Below are 20,971 nucleotides of genomic sequence, written 5' to 3'. Positions count from 1 at the left end.
TGGCCTGTGCTAGCAAGGGTCAAAGGCAAAGCTGTGCAGAAAATGATCCCCAAATGTCTCGGTGATGGGTTGAATATAAAAACATAGACTTTATAGGCCCAGTTGAACAATATATTATCATATAGTTGTATAATGTTATTTTCACCACTATAAATGAAACAATAATGGTGTGGGCTGTATTGCCAAACATTTTCCTTCATATCTTATTAACATTATGCTTTATTTGTATGTTAATGAGGTCTGCAGCTAGTGCAGAAGAATGGGAGTTCAGACTCCTGGTCTAGTTGTTCTTATGACACTGGCTCAACGTACGATCTTGGACAATTCACTTAGCTGGGTCTCAGTTTCCGCATGTACTAAGCAAGTGTACTAACATCATCATCATCAGGAGTGAAGTCTGGGACAACTGATGTCAACAGGACTTTTGCCATTGACTTTAATAGGGCTAGTATTTCACCTAAGATGTAATAGGGGTTCATGTTTTTAAAGTGCTTATATGAAAAGTGCTACTGTAACCCACACACCTCCTGGATGTGGTGTTCTGTCCCATCTAGTGGCACCGAGACCACTTAGAGAGAGAGATTAATGAGTCTGCTCTTCAGCCTTAGCTAATAGGCAGATGGTTTTTAGCTCATGCCGTGGAGGCTCTCGTACGAAACTCCAGAGGTCCCTGCCTGCTGAAGACCAGGGTCTGTCAGTGTTACACTACTGCTATTTCCAAGAAATGGATAATATAATTAATCAAGTAGATGGGTTATTTTTCCTGTTGTTGGCCATATCTTTGTATTATTTAGCTTGTTAGAAATTAATTTTGTGATTCCATGCTGATTTTCTTATATTTTCTTTACACTTAGCTCCTTGTTAGAAGTCAGTAATGAAGACAACATAACAATAACTGTACAGTTTCTGAAATTAATTTGAGCAATTTATACCTGTGCTATGCTTTTTTTAATTATATTTAATATTATGTTTAAACAAAAAGAAATGCCATCAGAGTAATTTAATACCAAATATGAATCTAGTATTTTCAAGTGCTGGATTCAGGTGTCCTAAGTAGTTTTCAGATGTTGCCACCAGAAAACAACTACAAGATTATTTTGTTTGTTGTTTTTATCAGATTCCTCAAAAGAGTCCGAAGCCACACAAGAGAATGACCCAGCACATCATGCAATGTGTGAAGAAGATCAAGATGAAGGTAAGGTTACCTGTTGAAATTCTTTAAGATGCAAATAGTGAATCAGTTGGGAACCTAAATTGTTTCAGTTATAGCCTTCAACTTTTTCACCTGTGACCTTTGTTGCCTCAGGAAAATGTCTACTATATAACTAGTAGATGTTATATGCCAATCAGTCTTGATACTGTCATCTCTAGTGTTACTGGAAAAGGAACAGACTTCCAGATATCTTATTTTAGCCATGTTGATTCTGGGTCGCCCCAGAGCATTATATTTTTGTTACCAGAAGCCTGCTATATTGGTTTCATTGCTTTATGTAACTTGAGTGTCAAGTACAGGTGGTTTGAAGCAGCTGCTAATCCATACTCTGGTGACAGCCAAAAATCTTTATCAGAGAAGGCTTCAGAGCTCCCAATGATAGACAATTCATCATGGTTGATGCATCAAAATCAGTATGCTCGCAAAAAATAGAACACTATAGTCCAGAGTTTCCATTAAGTGTGGTCTGTTTTGACTACTACTTCATACTAAATACTAATACTGGGGAGGACTTTCATACATTTTAGAGCTATTTGTTTTTAACTTTTATAAAGTGACCCCAATGTTATAATTTCTAATTAGAAAGCAAGCAAGCAAACTGGCTTCAGAGAAATATGCTGTATATTGGTTTTGTACCCAGTTTTAGTGTTCTCTCTTCTGTATGCACATAAGTATCCCACTGATGTTATTTCCAATCTTTGATGTTAACAGGACAAGAGGATGTTTCCACAATTGATGAAATGAAAACTCAGACAGATTCCCAGAGCTCCTGCATGGAAACAGAAGGTATGAGAAATGCTGTATAAACAATGAGTCAGATAACAGTGACTCATGACTAATTATCAACAGAAGCTGAGCTATGGCATTTGAGGTACCACAGTTATGTCTCTATACCTAGAAGGCCACATTCATTGAATTGCCCTTCCTTATGCCAGATCCAAATTTGGCTCCGAATAGGAAATAACGATGGTATCTCCAGTAACTCTCAGTGGTAAATGCTGACTTTTTAATGGCATCCATTGTAAAAGTAAAAAGTTAAGGGCTAGATTGTGCAATCCCTACTCATGACAGTGAGCACTTAGGTCCCTATCATGCCAGGTGATGAACTCTCTGGTACTAGTCCAGCAAAATATTTAAGCACATGCCTACCTATAAGCATGTGACTTCAGCGGGACTAGTTAAGCTTAAAGTGAAGCGTGTGCTTTACTGGAGTGGGGCCAGAGTGCCCCTTGCAGGATTGAACCCATGTTCACTGGAACTGTCCCTCAGCCTCACTGGCACTGCTTACATGAATACTCAGCAGTGTGAGAAGGATTCTACAATCTGGTTCTATGCTGATGTTTTCAAGGATGAACCTGTAGCATATATTCATCATTTTATTCAACATGAGTTCTGAACAACAAACTGTCTCACTTCTGTTTCCCATTACATCCTATTCAGAGCCCTTGTCAAATAAAGAGGATGCAATCAAGGTCGAGAAGCCAATGACTCCTATAGTAGATGAAAACAAAGAAGAAAGCAAAGAAGAAGAGACAGGTAAGACTTTCTATACATTAGAGGTAGGCAGAGAGTTCAAGTAGGCTGCTGCATGAAATCCAAGTTCTCTTGAAAGCTGTGTTTGTGTTGGTAAGCACAGCTATTTTTTGTTTTACTACAACAAATTTAACTACGGCAACAATTTTCTTAAATGAAAGACATAGCAAATGAAGATGATATTTTAAGTCTTTTTTTCCAGGTGGCGTTAAAATGTTGTTATGTATTTGGTTGGAAGCCACACAAGAAAACATAAGGGGCAGGAAAGTGATATACTCAAGTTTCAAAATAGCTTTGAAATAAACACACAAGCTGTTTATTGTGGGTTTTTTACATTTACCTTCAAAAACTGCTGATTAAAGAAGCAATTTATCTATATTTAAGTATCCTTTCTCTTAAAGTCAGTGAAAGTACAATACTGAGTGTAGTTGCAATAACTGGATATTTAAATGATTTATGAGGTTATAAATAGAGATTTAACAATTAATGAAATGAAGCTAGTAATTCTAGTAAAGAAACCAATATTTGGAACACACACACATAGAGTCCTGCTGAAGCAGTAATCTTGTCCGAGAGTACAGTATTTAAATCACTATTTATTCTATTGTTAAGAAACACAGAAGTTCAATTTTCAGAGTTTTAGGAATTCTTGTGGGAGCCCTACATCCAGCCAATCATTTATAAAAGTCATGCTCACATAAAAAAAGCAATATATTATGGAAATAATTCTCTAATTGTAAAGCAAATGCAATTATGTGACCTTCCTTGGTAGAACATATAGGTCAATTACAGCTTCATATTAAAACCCAAACATGATCTTTTCTGGAAATCCAGGTCAATACTAACTAGATCTTCCTAATGATGAACTCCTTTTGCCGACCACGTTGATACTGACTTAGTTGCAAACTCACGTTAGTAGTATTGACACTTTTCTTCATTGCAAACCCAGGTTACACTCCTCTTTGCTTAACAGCATCTTCTCTCTCTCTCTTTTTTTAATGCAAATCCAACTTGATACTAATCACACACCTCTTTACAACAAGTAATGCTAACGGTATCTGTGTTGTGTTTTATTACTGACAGTGATAATGTAATCAATATAATACTTCAAATCCAGGTAAATAGTACTCCTCTCCTTCAATGCAAATCCAGGTTTTATAATATGGACTCATTCTAATTGCAAATACCAGAACTATGTTAGTTTCCTTCTCATAGAAATTATTTACATTTTATTTTATGCCTCATCAAAAGCAACTTTTGCACAAAGTGTACTTTCATATTTGTACATTTCCTTCTCTTTAATACTTTACTGTCCCCTACAGCGAGTGACTGTCATTTAGCTCTCAGTGGATAGATTAGATTTCACCATCTGTTCTACCTAGTATGAAAATATGCCTCATTAAAGAAGGTAATGTCAGAAAAGAGGTGTTCTTGGCACTTTTCCTGTCCCTTATTTAAAAGCTTCTGGGATCAACTAAGTTAAAGGGTCTTTCTGAACATTTCAGAGCATTGTGATTTAGGTGTATTAATGGTACTTACATATCCAAAGTTCATTGATGTTCATGGAAAGACACCCATTGACTTCAGTGGATTTTGGATTGGACCCATAACAGGAGGAAGTACTGTGTTGATTCTACACATGGATAAACTGCACTTGAATAAACCTATAAATGTTTCTTATAGTTTGTTTTGAAATGCATCCTCCTTTAAACTACCTCAGGCTGGGGAAATAAATCAATGCTTTTTAAAAATCCAGACAAGGGAAGGAAAATAAGGCTTTCCCCTTGTTTTATTTCATACTAATGTGTATAAAAATGTGTAGATAATTTTCACAACACATGTTGTAAGCTGCTTTCAGGTTTGATGTGCACAGATGCCACAACATTAGGTTTCAAAGTTAGTCAGCTTGTAAGATGGATCTTGAAAGGAAAGGGGGGTGGGGAATTGAACAGCAGTTGATGCAGATAAAATAGTACAATGAGTATGTCCCAGAGAGACTTCTAATGGCAAGAGTTCGCCTGGCATAAATAAGAGATTTTATATATAACAGTGTCTCATCGAAGCAAAGAGCTGCCTCAAACTAATTCAGTTAAATGTTTTCAGCAGCACCTGCAGGACATTGGAAGTAGAACAAAATAACATATTTTTGACTAGCAATGCTGAAAAAGAAGATAATACTGGAGTGTTATTCCAATGAAATAAAATCCAGTCATACTACTTTGTTTTGATATGAAAAGTGTGCTTTTGATCTGTGGTAAAACTTCATGTGTATTCCAATGTAAAGCAGTGCAGAATGCCATCCTTGTCTGCTTGACATCAGTTCCGTTTTAGGACTAGGCTGAGATATTAGGCTCATCTTGGACGGATATGTACCATGTCATCATAAGAGGAGTGATTGGATTCATGGGAGTTGTCTGTGACCATTCCACATCCATCAGTGGAGGTATGGGACCAGCTAAATGGATAACAGGGGTCAGATCCCCCTTGCCAATGCAGACCCTGGTAGAAGGGTGTCTGCGTATTCAACCTCCCCTCCACTGATAGCCACCACAACCTGAAACATGGTGGCTACTAGTCAGAGGGCGTGTCTACACCTGTCTACACTTACCGGGGATCGATGCTGCAGCCATCGATGCACCGGGGGTTGATTTAGCAGGTCTATTGAAGACCTGCTAAATCGACCGCAGATTGCTCTCCCATCGACTCCAGTACTCCACCAGAACGAGAAGCATAAGGTAAGTCGAAGGAGAGTGTCTCCCATCAACCCAGCGCAGTAAATCGACCTAAGCTACATCAACTCCAGTTGGTGTTGCAGAACTTAGGTCGACTTACCCCCGCAGTGTAAATAGGGCCAGAGAGAGGGCATATACAGGACGGCTGGGTGAAGCAGCATTGAATCAGTGCGTGCCTTCAGCAATCTCTGCTGACAGGTCTGTTATGGAACCCTTGATAGAACCTAGTGCTGCCATCCTGTGCCAGAATGCTAAAGGGAGGGCAGGTTGAAATGCCATTTGCCTTTCCCTGGGATGTATTGAGCCAGCAGCCTGCACTTCCTTGTGCCCATGGGGTTAACCCAGGCTTATGCGGTGATGCATCCAAACGCACACATTTTTTCTTTGGGTACATTTCTGATACTATATAAAAATGAGCTCTTTCATTTCCATCCCATATATTAAGATAGATTTTTTTGGTTGAGGTTAATATTTTTCCTGTTAAACCTAGGCCATTTATATTTTGTAGTGCAAGCTTGGTTTCTCTCAATGTATTTTACAATGAAAAACACTTGGTGTGAGTTCTACAAAAATATTTTTTTCTGAAACACTGATAAAAATCAGGGTTAATATTATAGAGGTATCTTTTTTCATACTTTAACTAAAAGTTAATATATTACTTGGAAGCAAAGAAAGAAAAAGAGAGACAAAGCAAGATGCAGTCTAGAGTAACTTTCTTCAGGTATTAGAATCCACTCAATACTAGTCTACAAAACAATAATGAAAACCTGCATTTCTCAGAGGATTAGGGAACAATCTCAAATCCTTTTATGATCACTGACCAAATAGGACATACGGGAAATGCCATACAAATGCTTTTAATCTTCAATTTGGCAATTCTTATATATACGCTTGGAAATCTTGCCATCCTTTTGTAATGGATGGACATGCAGGCTTTAGTGGCATTTTGAATCAGCTCAGTTTTTTTGGTGTTATTTTTAACAGGGCTAATAATTTATAACAAATGAAAATGAAAGTCATATTACTTGGGTGTATATATAGCTGTTTCCTAGCTCTGAGCCTACTCTCTCCACTTACATACTCAGTCTCTCCTTATATAAAGATATTGGATCTGATGATTTCTCTCATCTGTCAACCTTAGAGCCTGCTCTACCCCTTGGAGGACAGTATTATGTGAACAGAAGTATCCATTATTTGCCCCTTTTCTGTATGTTGGATAGAATATTGTCTGTTTTCTTATTGCCACCCCATGATATTATCCTACAATTATCGGAGTTTTGGATAGCTCAAAAACATGTTTGTAATCTCTTTTGTCAGAGCAGTTCTGTAGGAGATTTCTGTCTCTTCATTTTAGTCTGGAAACCAGTGCCATTTTCCCAACATCACCTCCTCAGTTTGAGGTGAATATCCTCAGTAGAGGTCCTATTACTGTGACACCTGGAATGCTGCCCCACTCAGAAAAGTGAGAAAGTAAATTCAGAGTAAAATAACTGTGCCTTCCACTCTCTTGTATGTACAACGCACAGCTGCTAATTTAATGGAATAATTCTTATAAATGAAGGATCCAATTTGGGTAGCTGCTCACTGCCTACACTAGATAGTACAAATGTTTACTTTCTTGTAGGGGTCTGCAAAAGAGCAGAAGCAGAACTGCACTGAATAGTTAGACACAACCCACCGCTGAAGGGTACTTTTTAAAGTGCTGTAATGAATCCACATAGAGGCTAAGACATATTACAGTGTCCTACCTATAATTTTGATCCAGAGCTGCCAATATATCTACCAGTGAGTAGGCAAGTAACTGCTTATCCATCATTTGATCCATTCTTCATTTGAACAGCTGAATTCCAGGTCTTTCACCCATAAATTCTTTAGAAATGAATAGGTGCCTTTGCAGTATAAACTTTGAGAAAATTATATATCCTTGAAATCTGGTGAGGAAGATGTCTCAATTTTTCTAATATATACTTGCTTCAAGGATTTTCACATACATTTGAAGATATTGACAGAAGTCATAAATTCTTTGCTATGTCATTGTTTGCTATGATAAAGAAACAAAATAAATCTCAGAAAGATTTGAAACAAAACTGACATCTTTAGTATGGAGCCACAGTAGTTGTAACTAGCTTTTTTTTGTAAACCCAATTTCTTCTCATCTCCAACACCTTCTCTAAAGAGCTGAAATGGACAAGACGTGTGGAGAGGTGAGATTTTAAAAATGAGAAGTTCTTTGTTTTTCTGGAAAAATCTAATCTATTTTGGAATTTCATGTATCTAAAATATCTTAAATTAGAAACTCCATATGTGTTTATTGAGTTGTCCTAGTGTAACGTCAACAGACCCCAGTCATCAGTGGGCAGGATCAAACCTGGGACTTTTGAAGCTTAATATATGAGTCTCAACTGCATGAGCTAAAAGCCACATCTCTCTTAGCTAAGGTTGTAGCAGACTCATCAATCTCTAGCTAGGTGCCACTAGAAGGGAACAGAGTGCCATACCAAGCAGGCGTGGGTTACACTAGGAACAAAGGGATTGCTGTACTGAATCAGGCCTTTGGTCTGTCTATTCTTTGACAGCGGCCCATGCCAGCTACTTCAGATGAAGTGCAAGAAGCCCTAAAATGAAATGCCTTAGGCTTTCCATGGGAGAAGTTTATTCCTAAGCCCCATCACTTATGTCCTGATGCATGAGGGTTTAAAGACCTCATATGTTTATAATCCTTTGTAGTCCAAGATGATGTGGATCTGACAATCTTCTGCGGATACAAAGCAGTAATAGATAATACCCTCAGGAACAAGGAGGAAGCGGCTAAGGAATTGTGGCTGAGGGTAGAGTGTTCCCAGGGCAGCACAGCTACACATTGGCTCGTAAACAGGTCTGATTGTATAAACACAATCTAGCCCTAAATTTGAAATGCAGCACAGAATTCTGCCGCTACCCAGAAAATACACAAAAGAATTATCCCCAGCTTTGAACATTTTGCATGCGGGGAGAAATTCTGTGAAGTCAAAAACAGGTGAATTGTGGATTTAATCTTGTACCGCATATTTTGCAACAGTCTGATTCCAAGCCATATGAAGAAGTGGACTATCAGAAGAGCAGACATGCTGGAAGTAGCTGGGGTGTGATGAAAACAAAGGTCTCAGTAGAAATCCATGCAGAGTGTACCCCCTGAGAATACTGGCAAGTTTACAACATGAATCATTTTCTGTGCTGTTATTTTTCTAGACAACTTTTTAAAAAAGTTTAAAGTGAATTTTGTGTTTGTGATATTAGTCAGTTAAAGAACTTTCAAAGTGGAATTTCAATATCCAGTGAATAGGTCCACTATGGTCAATGGCAGTGCAATCTTTACCTTCAGTGAATATCTCTCATCTCTGTTGGAAGAACCATAGCTGGGGTCGAAAAGTAGAGTTGTTTCATTTTCCCCTTTATTGTCATTGCTGACAAAGACCGTACGGTAACTCTATTTTTATGAGATTAGGAGAAATGTTTCCCATAGGTTTGGCATTCTAGTAGGTTTGTATAGAATCCTTGAATGGCTGAGGGTGATGTATTCATGAGTTGCTTTACAAAGTCTGTTAGTTCTGCAGGTTACAGGGCTCTATTCTGAACTCTGTAGGAGCTAAAAAAGGAAAGTCAGCAGTAGCTCCCCTTGTCCCCCAGTAATTCTGCTACGTAGTCTATGGCTTTGCTGAAGAACCTAAACACAGATAGTGGTATGTGAGGCTTTACAAAGACGGTAGCTGCTCTGTATCACAAAAAATATAGTAGTATCAATATATGAATCAATGACAGTGAAGTACTCTGTCATTACAGTGGAATAGACTACTAACAACTACAAGATTCCAAAGTCATAGCTAATCTACAGGAATCATCAGCTATGTTGTACATTAGCAGCATGGTCCGGTTATTACTGTGCCTGTGACCTGGTTTGGACACCAGTTACAACCCTCTAGGAGAAAATAATGTGATGATATTCTCAATAACTGAAAGAAGTTCTGTTTCTTTTCATTGTTCTCCCTATATCAGGCTAGAATGAGTATCTGTAAAGAACAGGTGGTGCAAGCTCTGTTTTAAATTTTAATTATTTTTCATTTCTTTCACTGGGAGGATTCCATCTTTCAATGTGCTAATAAAAATAGAAACCATTAGGGAATCTTGCAGCTTAAACATTTTGCCACAGTCATTTTATGACATCTGCTTTGATAGTAGGGAACAAAAAAGAAAGAAGACAAGCAAATACTTTTTACAATGATGGCGTTTAAAGTTTGTAGCGTTTGATTGTTTTCTTCATTTTATTGCCAGCAAGCAAAACAGAAATGCTATCAAAATGAATTAGCCATTTTTTTCTCCACTTAAAAGATATTGTTAATTCTGAAAATTTTTGCAATGTGGCTTTTGTTTTGTTCAAATAACCAATTTTTGAATAGAAAAATACTGAATAGAAGTACTGAATAGAAACACATTCAACATTAAATCTAATTAAATAACTGTTCAGAGATCTTCCAAAGAAAAGAAAATCTCTGAGAATCCTAATAAGAAATTGGATATTTTTCAAGATATTTACCACAGTAATAGTGCCAATAAGCATATAAAACTATATGAAATCCCACTGAAAAGCAGATGATTTGAACTTTTAACTTTTAAGTCATTTTAACTTTTCATATGTTTATGGTATTATTTTATGATGTTAGATGTTTTGTACTTGTGATATACATGGTTTAAACAGCTTTAAGACAATGATAATGACCTTTTAACATAAAAAAATTGGTAGTTAATGGAATCCTTATTTCACATTGTGTTGAAGATTACCAGTCTTTGGTTTTAGCATAAATCTCCGGAGAATCAGCAGTAGCTCCTGCAACTGAAACACATACTTGTTTCAAAACATATCAAACAGCATCCAAGTACATAGTGAAAATAATACATTATATAGGAATCTATTCTTTCTGCTGAATTGTGAGTTTAACTCCTATTAATGATAACAGGAACTTCATGTGCGTATTAAAATAGATCCAAAACGCCACATTAATTCCTGGTGTAATTTCATTTTGATCTATCAGGGAAGTCACATCAGGGAAGAATTTGGTCCAGCATGTGTATATTTTTGTGCTTCTTAACATTCAAAAAGTAAGAGTTCATGTTATTTTTAGTGAATCACATTGATAGAATTAGTCCAGGACAGGGAATGGATTTACATGTTTGGGTCCAACTCAATTGTCTCTATAATTGGCATTAACAGGAATCTATAATTGCTTCTTCACTGCCTTACATCTTGTGTAATCATTTAAACCTGTGCAAAGTGAGGGCAAAGTGCTACTAAATCAGAATTCTATATGCCATGCAAGTGGTGGTAGCATTTTACATCTACCTTGCACAAGTATTAATGACCACACAAGGTGCAAGACCCTACATAGCTAATGAATATTCATTAAATAAATTCTGTAGGATGCTTTCATAACTGCACCTTTAGAAGACCCAGAGACTGGGGAATAGACGGAGGAAAGCAAGCAGTGGAAGCGGAAGACTTGGTAGGTCTCTTTTGTCTCAAGTGTAGAACAAGAAAGTGTTCCATAAGAGTAATGCAGTTGTGGGATGAGCAGTCTAAAAACATCCTCTCAGTCATCCCTTCCTTTTTTTGACCCTGCTCTCTCCTCTCCCACTAAGGTTATCTGTGATTCTGTTCCCTCCTCCACCTCTGCAATTCTGTCCCAGGCTCCTCTCTTTAAAGACCAAGGGCCAGATTCTCCCGTAGTTTATGCCTGCTTCTGCACAGCCCCAAGTTGTGGTGTCACAAAGCAGGCACAACCTCCCTTGCACAGAGATCGATGGGGACAGGGCCAGCACCATCCAAATAATGAGCAGTTCTAGCTGAGGAGGAGATGTGTGCAGGGTAACTAATCTGGGGAATGCACTGATTTTAGCACATCTCTGCTGCAGTCTCTCTGCAGTCCTATGGCAACCCAATAGAAATTAAAATGGTCTCTAACCAGTAGAAACCCCAAGCAAGGGAAGCAGTGAAAATATCATGTCCTCACTCAGCTCTTCCATGGTAGTGTCTTCTCCTCATTTCTTTTAAGCCACTTCTTTCTATTTTTCTGCCTGTTACTCACACTTTTCCAATAGTTGACTTTCTGTCCCCTCACCTTTTCTTTATACAGTTGAGCATTCAGCCATACAGACCTCACCATCTGGAACAGCTTACCTGCCCTTGGTTGACTCTCATCAAATCTCACCTCAAGATGAGTGTGAGGTAACCATCAGTATGCTTGTGCCCTAGTCCTAGGGAAGAAGCCTAAGATTGCACACACACCTCATTCTCCCTGCACGCACGCACACCCACACAGGCTGCAACTGCATGAAGCAGTGGGATCCACTCCCACCTCAATCCCTCAGGGGGTCAGTGGATTCATCAGAAGTGTTCAACATCTCCTCTCTCTGCAAGTACCTTTTTCCTAATCTTTCCCGCTATTAAAACTATCAGAACCAACTTGCTGAGCCTTTCTGATGAAACTTGACCATTCCACCCCTTTCTTCCTGTCCTGCCATAATCACGGATGCCACAGAGCCTGCACATTGTGTTGCAACCAGCATAGTTTGCACTTTCTTTAGATAGACTATAATCAGCTGCCAAATGTTCTATGAATCTTTTTTGTATGAAAGGCACTAGACGAATATGAATTGCATTGTGCGGTTTTTTTCTCCTCCCTTACTTTATACTGAGCAGGATGCTCACCACTGTAATTGTTCCATAGCTAACACTTTCTAAACAGAACTCGATGTTCAAACATTTCACAACCTTTTGAGTATTCTTCTCATGTGCTTAGAAGTCATCCATCGTTTTCAGCCCTGAATGCTTTGACTTCCAGTGCCTTCCTTAGTGCACAAAGGTAAACCACAAAACCACCTAAATTATTATTTCAATGGAGTGGGGTCTTTATCCTGAAATGCTGGGCACTGATGTCTTTGCTCCAGTCCTTTTCTTTTGAGGGTATGAAAATGTTCCTGTTGTGGTCAATCAATGGTGTGAAGTGTATGGTTTCTCTAATAATCATATGTCACAGAAATGATGTTCCTGCTCAAGGTACAGGGCTTGCTAGCTGACATGAACAGACCAAATACATCTTTATGGCATTTAGCAGAGCCCCTCAAAAAACACTCAATATCTATTTTACCTGTCAGTTCTTAAGACGACATGTTTGTATGTCCAGTGTTTTCTCAGTGGAGTAAAAAATTGAACACTTACACCTTTTTCACATGGATTAAAAAAATAAGTTAAACAAGTTAAAACATTTTGGATTCTGAGAGCAAAGGAGAATAGGCCTTTCCTCAATACCACCTGACCTGGATCACAAAAGTGTGAGGTCACAGATCAGTGTGGCAAGGTTACGGTCTGAGTGACTGGAAAGAGTTCACAGGAAGCACAGCTCTGGGTTTCCAGTTTATTTACAAGCCTCTTATTCAGTCAAAATAACACAAACCAGGAACGTCCCTGCCCATGTTTTCTTGGCTCAATTTGGTAGTCTGTGAACACCAATCCAAAACCAAATGAGAGAGCATAACCAGGACAGAGTTTCTATCTCCAGAGCTTCTTGGCCTGGATTCTGGTCAGCACATGGTTTCCTCTTCTCTTTTGAATGTTTTAAGCACAGCTGTGTTGAGCTGCACCTGATTTCATCAGCTAAGGGAGTCTACCCTAGTTAGAACTTCAAAAGCCCTGATGGGAATTAACCCAAATTAGACCCATTGTCTGGCCACTGTCTGGCTTGTGGGGCCTATTTAGGGTGAGGTACAGCCTACAGAAATCCCACCAGAGGGCTCAGGGATTCTTCTACACCAGTGGTCCTCAAATTTATTTAATCTGGCCCCCTTTCTTTGTGTCTGTAGTCGTTTATGTCCTGCCCTCCTCCTCCTCCCCCCCCCCCCCCCCCCCCCACAAAGTACATATACTGCCACCCAGCTCTGAAGGCAGAACAGAGAGCAGCGGCTGCTGGCGGGGCACCCACCTTTGAAGGCAGCAGAACAGAAGTAAGGATGACAATGTGAAAAGTGATATTTGTCATTACTTTTCACAGCAGACTTAGCACCCATTGCCCCCCTTACTTCTGTGTTGCTGCTGCTGTCCCGGGGCTGACAGCCGGAGCTTCGCTGCCTCCCGGTGAGGGAATGGGAAGGGGTGGTGGGGAGAGGGGAAAGAGAGCACAAGCCTGGGCTGCCTCCCTTGTGAGGGATTGGGGAGGGGGGAAGGAGAACCCAAGCCCAAGTGGCGGGGGTGTGGCTGTTGGCATTGGGGCTCCAGCTGTGCCTTTTATCCCCGATCTTCGGAAAACATAAATAAAAGTAGATAACTTGCGACGCCCTTGACATATTCCCAGGCCTCCGACCTGCCCCATAGTTGGAGAACCACTGTTCTACTCTAAAACAGTGGTAAGTGGGTATAGTGAACAACTTCCCCTTAGAGTCCAGATGTACTAAACCGGTACCCTCAGTGGTTTTTGTTTATCCTGCTTCTTGGTCTTCCAAGGTCATACCTCTCCATGCTTGTTAAAACTATCTGACCTTCTTGGATCTGCAGCATTGGGCTGGACATATTCCAAGAAAAGTCTTTAAACAATATTTCTAGTATTGCCTGCTTTGGGTTGGTCCTAAAATTTTGAGAGAACAGACCTTCTAAATTGTATTTCTGCTTCAGGTGCCAGCTGGAAGTGCATACGCATGAAAAAATAGTGATAAGAAATAGATATACACAACACCTGTTTAAAGGATCCCACATTGTTTCACAAACTGATTAATATGGTGATCATATTATCGACCTTTGAAATGCTGCCCCCCACTGGCATCAAACACCACAATTATTTAACAGCAATGCTACATGAACGTGCAACAGTTTAAGATGCAAAGTGCAGAGTACCTCTCCCAAACGGAACAGCAAGGGTAATTTGGGGTGGAGGAATGCAAACTGAAATTTGATTACAATCTTGGGGTTAACACCATTGTTTTTCAAAAGTTGCCATGGCATTTTTAATGACCACAAGTCATCAGGACCTTGTTTTTATGTCTCATTCTAAAGACAGCACCTTCCAATAATGGAGTGTCTTTACCACTTCTGGCAGCTCCTAATTAATCCTTAAGAGTCTGACCTGCCTAATCCTGTTTAGCTTGTGAAATATGACTGGATCCCAGCAGAGCATGATTTAACTACATCAAACTGAAATAATGTGGAAAAGATGATCTGTACATATTCACATTTCTAAAAAGAAGTTACTGTCTTTTTGACAAGAGTTCGGGTGCTGCTTATTGCATCAGAAGCACCTTGCTTATCCCTAGCATGCAGCCATAGTCAGCTTAACTCTCACACCGATAATTTGTGGGAAGAGAGAACATCATTGTGTTCTTCATTTAGATCCCATTTGTGATTTTCACAGTTCATGGCTGACAACGCCACTTAAGATAGTGTTATACTACTGCATGTTCAGAAAGTGGCCCCCTAAACTCTACACATTTCTCTAGTGAATTGTAAAAGACTGGAAAACACCGAGGAGTCTTAACCAGGTCTTAAGAGGCTGTAACACGTGAACTGTTTGTCATACTGAATAAACACCAGGGCATGCATTTAAAACCTAAATGCAGGCTCTTCACCTGTATGTAACCCACGCACCTCCTGAGTGTGGTGTTCTGTCCCCTCTAGGGCACCAAGACCACTTATAAATCAATGAGTCTGCCCTACAGCCTTAGCTAAGAACCAGTGGGCTTTTAGCTCGTGCACTAGAGACTCATGCACTGAAGTCCCAGGTTCGATCCCGCCTGCCGATGACCCTGGTCTGTCGGTGTTACAAGCGGAGGCTCGTCTGGGATTTCAGCTGGGAAGTCTCTGAAGCTCAGGACATGGTTCCTCAGCTAGGGGAAGTTTGTAACCCACCCACCTCCTGTGTGTGGTGTTCTGTCCCATCTAGTGGCACCAAGACCACTTAGAGAACAATTAATGTGTTTGCTCTACAACCTTAGCTAAGGGCCATATGGCTTTTAGCTCAAGCATTTAGCTCCAGAGGACCCAGGTTCGATCCTGCCCGCCGATGACGGGGGGTCTGTTGGTGTTACATGTACTGCCAAGTACAACAGAAACTCCTCTCTGGCTGGCTGTGTGGTATTCATTTAAACAGAGCTCCATCTGCAGGGCCTCTGAGACGCACAAAATAAAAGGAGAGAGAGATGAGGCCGTTCTACAATCTAATTCCAATTAAGGGGCCTTCCCTCCCTCATACATTACCTATGGTTTTTAATTAACAGACATTTCTTGGGGAAAGCTGACCCAATTCACTTTCTTTCAAATTCTTTTTTTGCTAAGAGCTGTTGTTTTTGCTGAGCCTCCTAAGCTTGTTTGCTGGCTTTCACAGGCATTCCAAGCAGTAATGGTCTCATTGACCCAGTAATTAAAGGAATCCTGTACCTTTTCACTCCGGCTAGGCTGTCCCGTTTATTCTTCCTCATTGTTCTCTTTGCAACACCACTAGCAGATGGCCAGAGATTTTTCACCCTTTCAAAAGCTTCATGTTTTTCTCATCTCATCAAGCATGTCTCAGCCGTGCTTAATTAGCTTAAGGCTTTTCAGCCCCCAGGGGAGATCAGTTAAAGACCTGAGCGATTTCAATAAAGAGCTTGAAAAGCAAATCCTGAAAGGTTAGGCATATCTGCAAGAAAGCACAATATAACTTGGTGGCAGAGACCATTTGTTCACTCGCTCGCTTCTCCCCGCCTTCTATTTTTAATTTTCAGAATAGTCATGAAGCCTCCTGGGTTTCTGTCTGTGTTTGCGTGTATTTGATAGGTGGCAGTATTTAACTGAGGACTCTGACCCTCAGGCTAGGTCAGAGTTCAGATGCTTTTAACTGATTTCAATCATGAGCTCATGAGTAGGCACCCTTGAGTAACAGAAAACTGCAAACACAATTAGCTAGCCAGCTCTATAAGAATCTCTTGGGTATTTATTATTATTATCGACAGGTTTCAGAGTAGCAGCCATGTTAGTTAGTCTGTGTCCGCAAAAAGAAAAGGAGGACTTGTGGCACCTTAGAGACTAACCAATTTATTTGAGCATAAGCTTTCGTGAGCTACAGCTCACTTCATCGGATGCATTCAGTGAGTTATTTGAAACTAGCATGTGAGCTTTATTTACAGATCAGAGCAGTTGAGATGAAAGCTAGATTAATTAACAGAAAAACAGATTTGCATCCTGCTTTGTATTTGACATGGAACAGCATTTGTTTTTGCATAGTCACATATGTACTTTTATTATTAATCTTAAGTCATTATCCATATATCTAATTATCTAGTTGGGCAAGGGCTTTTTAAAAAATCTTTTTTTCTCATACCTCACACTAGGAATTTGCTTAAATGTGTGAAGCACAGATTTTCTGTGGGATGTCAGATACACCACAGATGCCTTGTGGACATTTGCCATTTTATTGAATTATATACTCTGTGCTTTGCGTGTGCAGGCAAGTGAGAGGACCCAAGCGTCAGGTGTTTTGTATCAGTACAATTAAGTACCTACTAATTTAGCCATTCTAGAGATAAATATTTGAATATAATTAAAATTGCTAGATGTAAATACAAAAAATCAATTTTTACATGATAGGAAAATGTGGGATTTTCCCAGTGAAATCTATTATTTGACCTAAATTGTTGCATTTTTTCCAGCAAGATTTGTGTTCCAGGGTTAGGATTGCCAACTTTCTAATTGCTGAAAACTTGACACTCCAGCCCTGCCCCCACCCCGCTCCGCCTCTTCTGCCGCGCCCCCCTCCCCTTCCAGGGAGCTGGTGTGATTGAGCAAAGATGGTGCTGATTCATGAGACTTAGAACATCATGAGAGGATTAAAAGACATGTTTGTTCTTTGCCTTTTGGAAAACTTTTTTCTCATATTTGATTCCTTTCTACAACAAAATTCTCCACACAAAAATCACGTAGGGTAAAACCTGAGGAGCGTTCATTAACTGACTTACCTGTTCTGAAGGTAGGCTTTCCCCACATACCTTCTCGGGGACTTTTTTTTTATTTTATTTTAAAAGAGAAAACTGATTGCACACTCAAATGAAGCAAACCTAATGAGCAGTTTTAGTGTGGTGTTATACAAATACATATTGACATTTACCCAATGTGCATCTATTTGCAATTGTGTCTTAATACTTAGGCCTTGTCTATATTACAAAAGTTGTACAGTCTTAACTAAATTAATTTGAAGTCTGTGCAGTTAAATAGGAGATACCCCCTAACGTAGATGCACTTGGACCCATTTAGAGTGTACTAGTAAATTACTAAATTAAACTAAACTGATTAAAGTGAGGGTTAAACAGGTTTAAGTGTATCTACATTAAGTGAGAAGTACTACCACCACCATTAAGATCCAAAAACAAAGTTTAAAAATCTTCCTATAACTTCATTAAAAGCCCATCCCACCTCTTTTCTATGTGTTATTAGATACCAAATGGTCCAGGAATGTGGGTTTTTTTCCCTGGCGTGAGGGCAAATGAGAAGTTCCACAAACTTAGGAAAGGAGTGTTTCAGCCTTGCTAAAACTAATAGCTCAAGATAGTGCCAAACAAACCTGGCAGCATCTGTAATTCTGCAATAAAATGCAGCAACTCTTTGGCCAAGCTGCTGTTAGCTACCCACCCCATTTTCCATAGTCCTAATCATCTTGTTTCTGTTTTAGAATCTCCAAATTTGGTACAAATGTTATGGCTTCTGGCATATTATGCACAGGAAGATTTGTTTTGTAGAAATTAAGTCTTTTTAGGTGCCTAACTAGTTCTTTGTAAAGCTGGCAAGTGACTTTTGGCTCTTCAAGGAAATGTTGTAATGTAAATCAAATTTATTTTAAAAATGGTCACTAGAATAAGCATCTCAGAACAGTGTTTGACTAGAAATGTATTAATCTTGATAACTCACAAAACAGTAGTCTTGCCTTACTTCCCAAAGTTGTGGGGGGGGAGTAGTAACTGACACTGAGGGGTGTTGGGATTGTAGGGGCACTAACTGGCTTTGAGGAGGCTTGCAACTGTGTGCCGTGCCTGCCTTGGAGTTTGTGATAATGCTGCAGTTTAGCCGACAGCAACATATTCTACTGTACTTTTCTAAAAAGCTGAAATAATACATGTCTCCTGGGAAAGAAGATGAATTTTTCCCTCCTATACTAAAAGATGAGCCATGCCAGCATCAAGGCAAAAAAACAAAGCTGTTTTAGTGTAGCTTGAGGTGATTTTTCTTTCCGTATAAGATTAAATTAGCTAAACAACAAAAGACACCACTCCCTTTCAGTGAATAATTACACTTTGACAGCAGTTACTTTAAATAATTTTGCATGATACTGTGTTGTCATAAAGCAGATTCTGTGGTTGCTATCAGCTAGCATAAGAAGGGCATGCAGCTGTATATGGCTCATACGTAAGGCTGCGATTTAGTCACGGAGGTCATGGATTCCATGACTTCCAAAGACTTTCGTGACTTCAGCCAGTGCTGGCTGGGAGCTGCAGAGTCCTCTGTCACCTGCGGAGGCAGGGAGCTGTGGGGTACCCTCCCCCGCCCCGCCCTAGGCAGCAGGAGCCCCCAGCAGTTCCCAGCCACCGTGGTCAGCAGGAGAAACCCCTGGAACTCCCGGCCACTGCGGGTGGCAGGGGGTACCCCCACTGCTCCCTGCTCCTCACCGCCCCCAACCCCTGCAGTTCCCAGCTGCTGCTGGCAGCAGGGGGACCCCCATCATCCCTGACCTCTGCAGGTCCCAGCCGCTGGCAGCAGGGGGATCCCTGCTGCTCCTGGCTGCCCCAGGTGGCAAGGGGGACCACCGCAGCTTGGAGCCGCTAGTGGAGGGGGACTCTGGAGCTCCGAGCCCCAACAGGTGGGGGGGCCTTGGAGCTCCCAGCCCACAGCTGCTCCCCATGCTCCTCATTTTGTCAGGGATATTTTTAGTAAAAGTCAGGGACAGGTCACTGGCTTCCGTGAATTTTTCATTATTGCCTGTGACCTGTCCATTACTTTTACTAAAAATATCCATGACAAAATCTTTGCCTTCCTCATACATCCTCAGGTGAAGAGCTGAGGCAGTTAGATTTTAGGAGGGAAACAATGGTTGTGGGAATAGTTGTACATTGTTTGCTCCAGTGTCCTTGTTACACTTACTGGCTAAGCATAGACTCGAAGCATAAGATTGCAAAACTGGGGAGGGAAAAGTAGACACTGAGGCCAGAGTTATAACACAAAAGATCCTGCAGTTGCTCCACATAGTTCTGCAAAGGGCAGAAGTTTTCTGGGTTGGTTTGGTATGTTTTTATCATTGTAAGTTGTTGGCTATCTTGTGGGGAAGGGGAGCTAGATGAGGTAGGTCTGTAGAAGACGGAGAGGTGATATGAGGTGAGAAGAGGAAGAGGTGAAGTTCATGGGATAAAAGAAAAGGGAAAATGTATGGGGGCCAGGTGGGAAAGAATGAGGACAGAAGTGATGAGGGTGTGACGGAGGACATGGGGACATGCTGGACTGGGTAGGACCACTGAGGGTGCAGGGAGGGATGACATCAGGAGACCTTCCAGACTGTAAAATCTTTCTGCTGTCGCTCCAGCTGATGAATGGTGGAGTTATGGGGAGATGGGGGCCTATTGTAGGCCACCTAGGGGCAGACTACTGAGTTTGGGGACTTTCCATCCAGGAGCACAGCAGCCCGTGTTCCTTTTGTGGTTAAGTGTTTCAACAGAATATGAAGGTGTGAGCCTAGATTTCTCCTGGTTTACTATTGTTACTCCAACTTGTACGTGGTGAATATCTGAGCTCATTTACAGAGAACTGACTGGAGGATGACAATCCCATTTCATGGCAACTTTCAAGATTTCAAATTTTGTTTTTGTTCCACACTGGAATAAAAACAAAACCAGTTGAACATGTTCACGAACTGCATGTGTGAGACACTCTATAGCTTGATGGATAGAGTATTGTCCTGATGTGTAGGGGACCCAGTCCTGGCTGTACCTGATTCAAAAGAGAGGGGTTTTTTTTAATCCCCAGTCACTCTGAATCAGGCAGAACATGGACTTGAACCTGGCTCTCCCACATCACTACCCTAATCACCTAACTACAGTCTCCTTCTCTCTTTGCACCTTCAGCCCAAAACTCTTTCCAACAAAAGTTTAGTGGAACCCAATACATCTCCACAAAACATTTCAGCTTCAAAAAAACAGCATATTTATATTTCAGAGGTTTATCATTGCAGGGCGTTATATAAGTGTTGCTACAGGTCACACAGGCTAAATCTATTTGCCCATTTTCCAGCTTTTGAAAGGCATGTTTGGAGAAAAAAATGATTCCTTAGGCGTGATATGCTAATCATTTTTGCATTGAACTCCAAAGAGGTGGCCTTTGCAGGCAAACTATACAATCTCATCAAAAAGCTACTGCACGTGATCAAAACAGCAGCTCATGAAGAGCAGCACTTTGATGATGAAT

At 40.4% G+C, this 20,971-nt stretch overlaps 1 protein-coding gene across 1 annotated transcript in view; it reads left to right on the top strand.

Moving 5' to 3' along the window:
- The window catches only part of MACROD2 (mono-ADP ribosylhydrolase 2), a 1,333,771-nt gene that overhangs the window by 1,279,305 nt on the left and 33,495 nt on the right, over positions 1-20,971 (top strand). Inside the window, exons 14-16 of the mRNA XM_077812043.1 lie at positions 1,118-1,195; positions 1,925-1,999; positions 2,654-2,749. Of these exons, the coding sequence (XP_077668169.1) occupies positions 1,118-1,195; positions 1,925-1,999; positions 2,654-2,749 (249 nt within the window). The remainder of the gene's footprint in view (positions 1-1,117; positions 1,196-1,924; positions 2,000-2,653; positions 2,750-20,971) is intronic.

This window comes from Eretmochelys imbricata, chromosome 3 (genome assembly GCF_965152235.1).
Source record: "Eretmochelys imbricata isolate rEreImb1 chromosome 3, rEreImb1.hap1, whole genome shotgun sequence".
Taxonomy (NCBI): domain Eukaryota; kingdom Metazoa; phylum Chordata; order Testudines; family Cheloniidae; genus Eretmochelys; species Eretmochelys imbricata.
The sequence above is the reverse complement of the archived record's forward strand: the minus strand, read 5'-3'. Positions and strand labels throughout refer to the sequence as shown.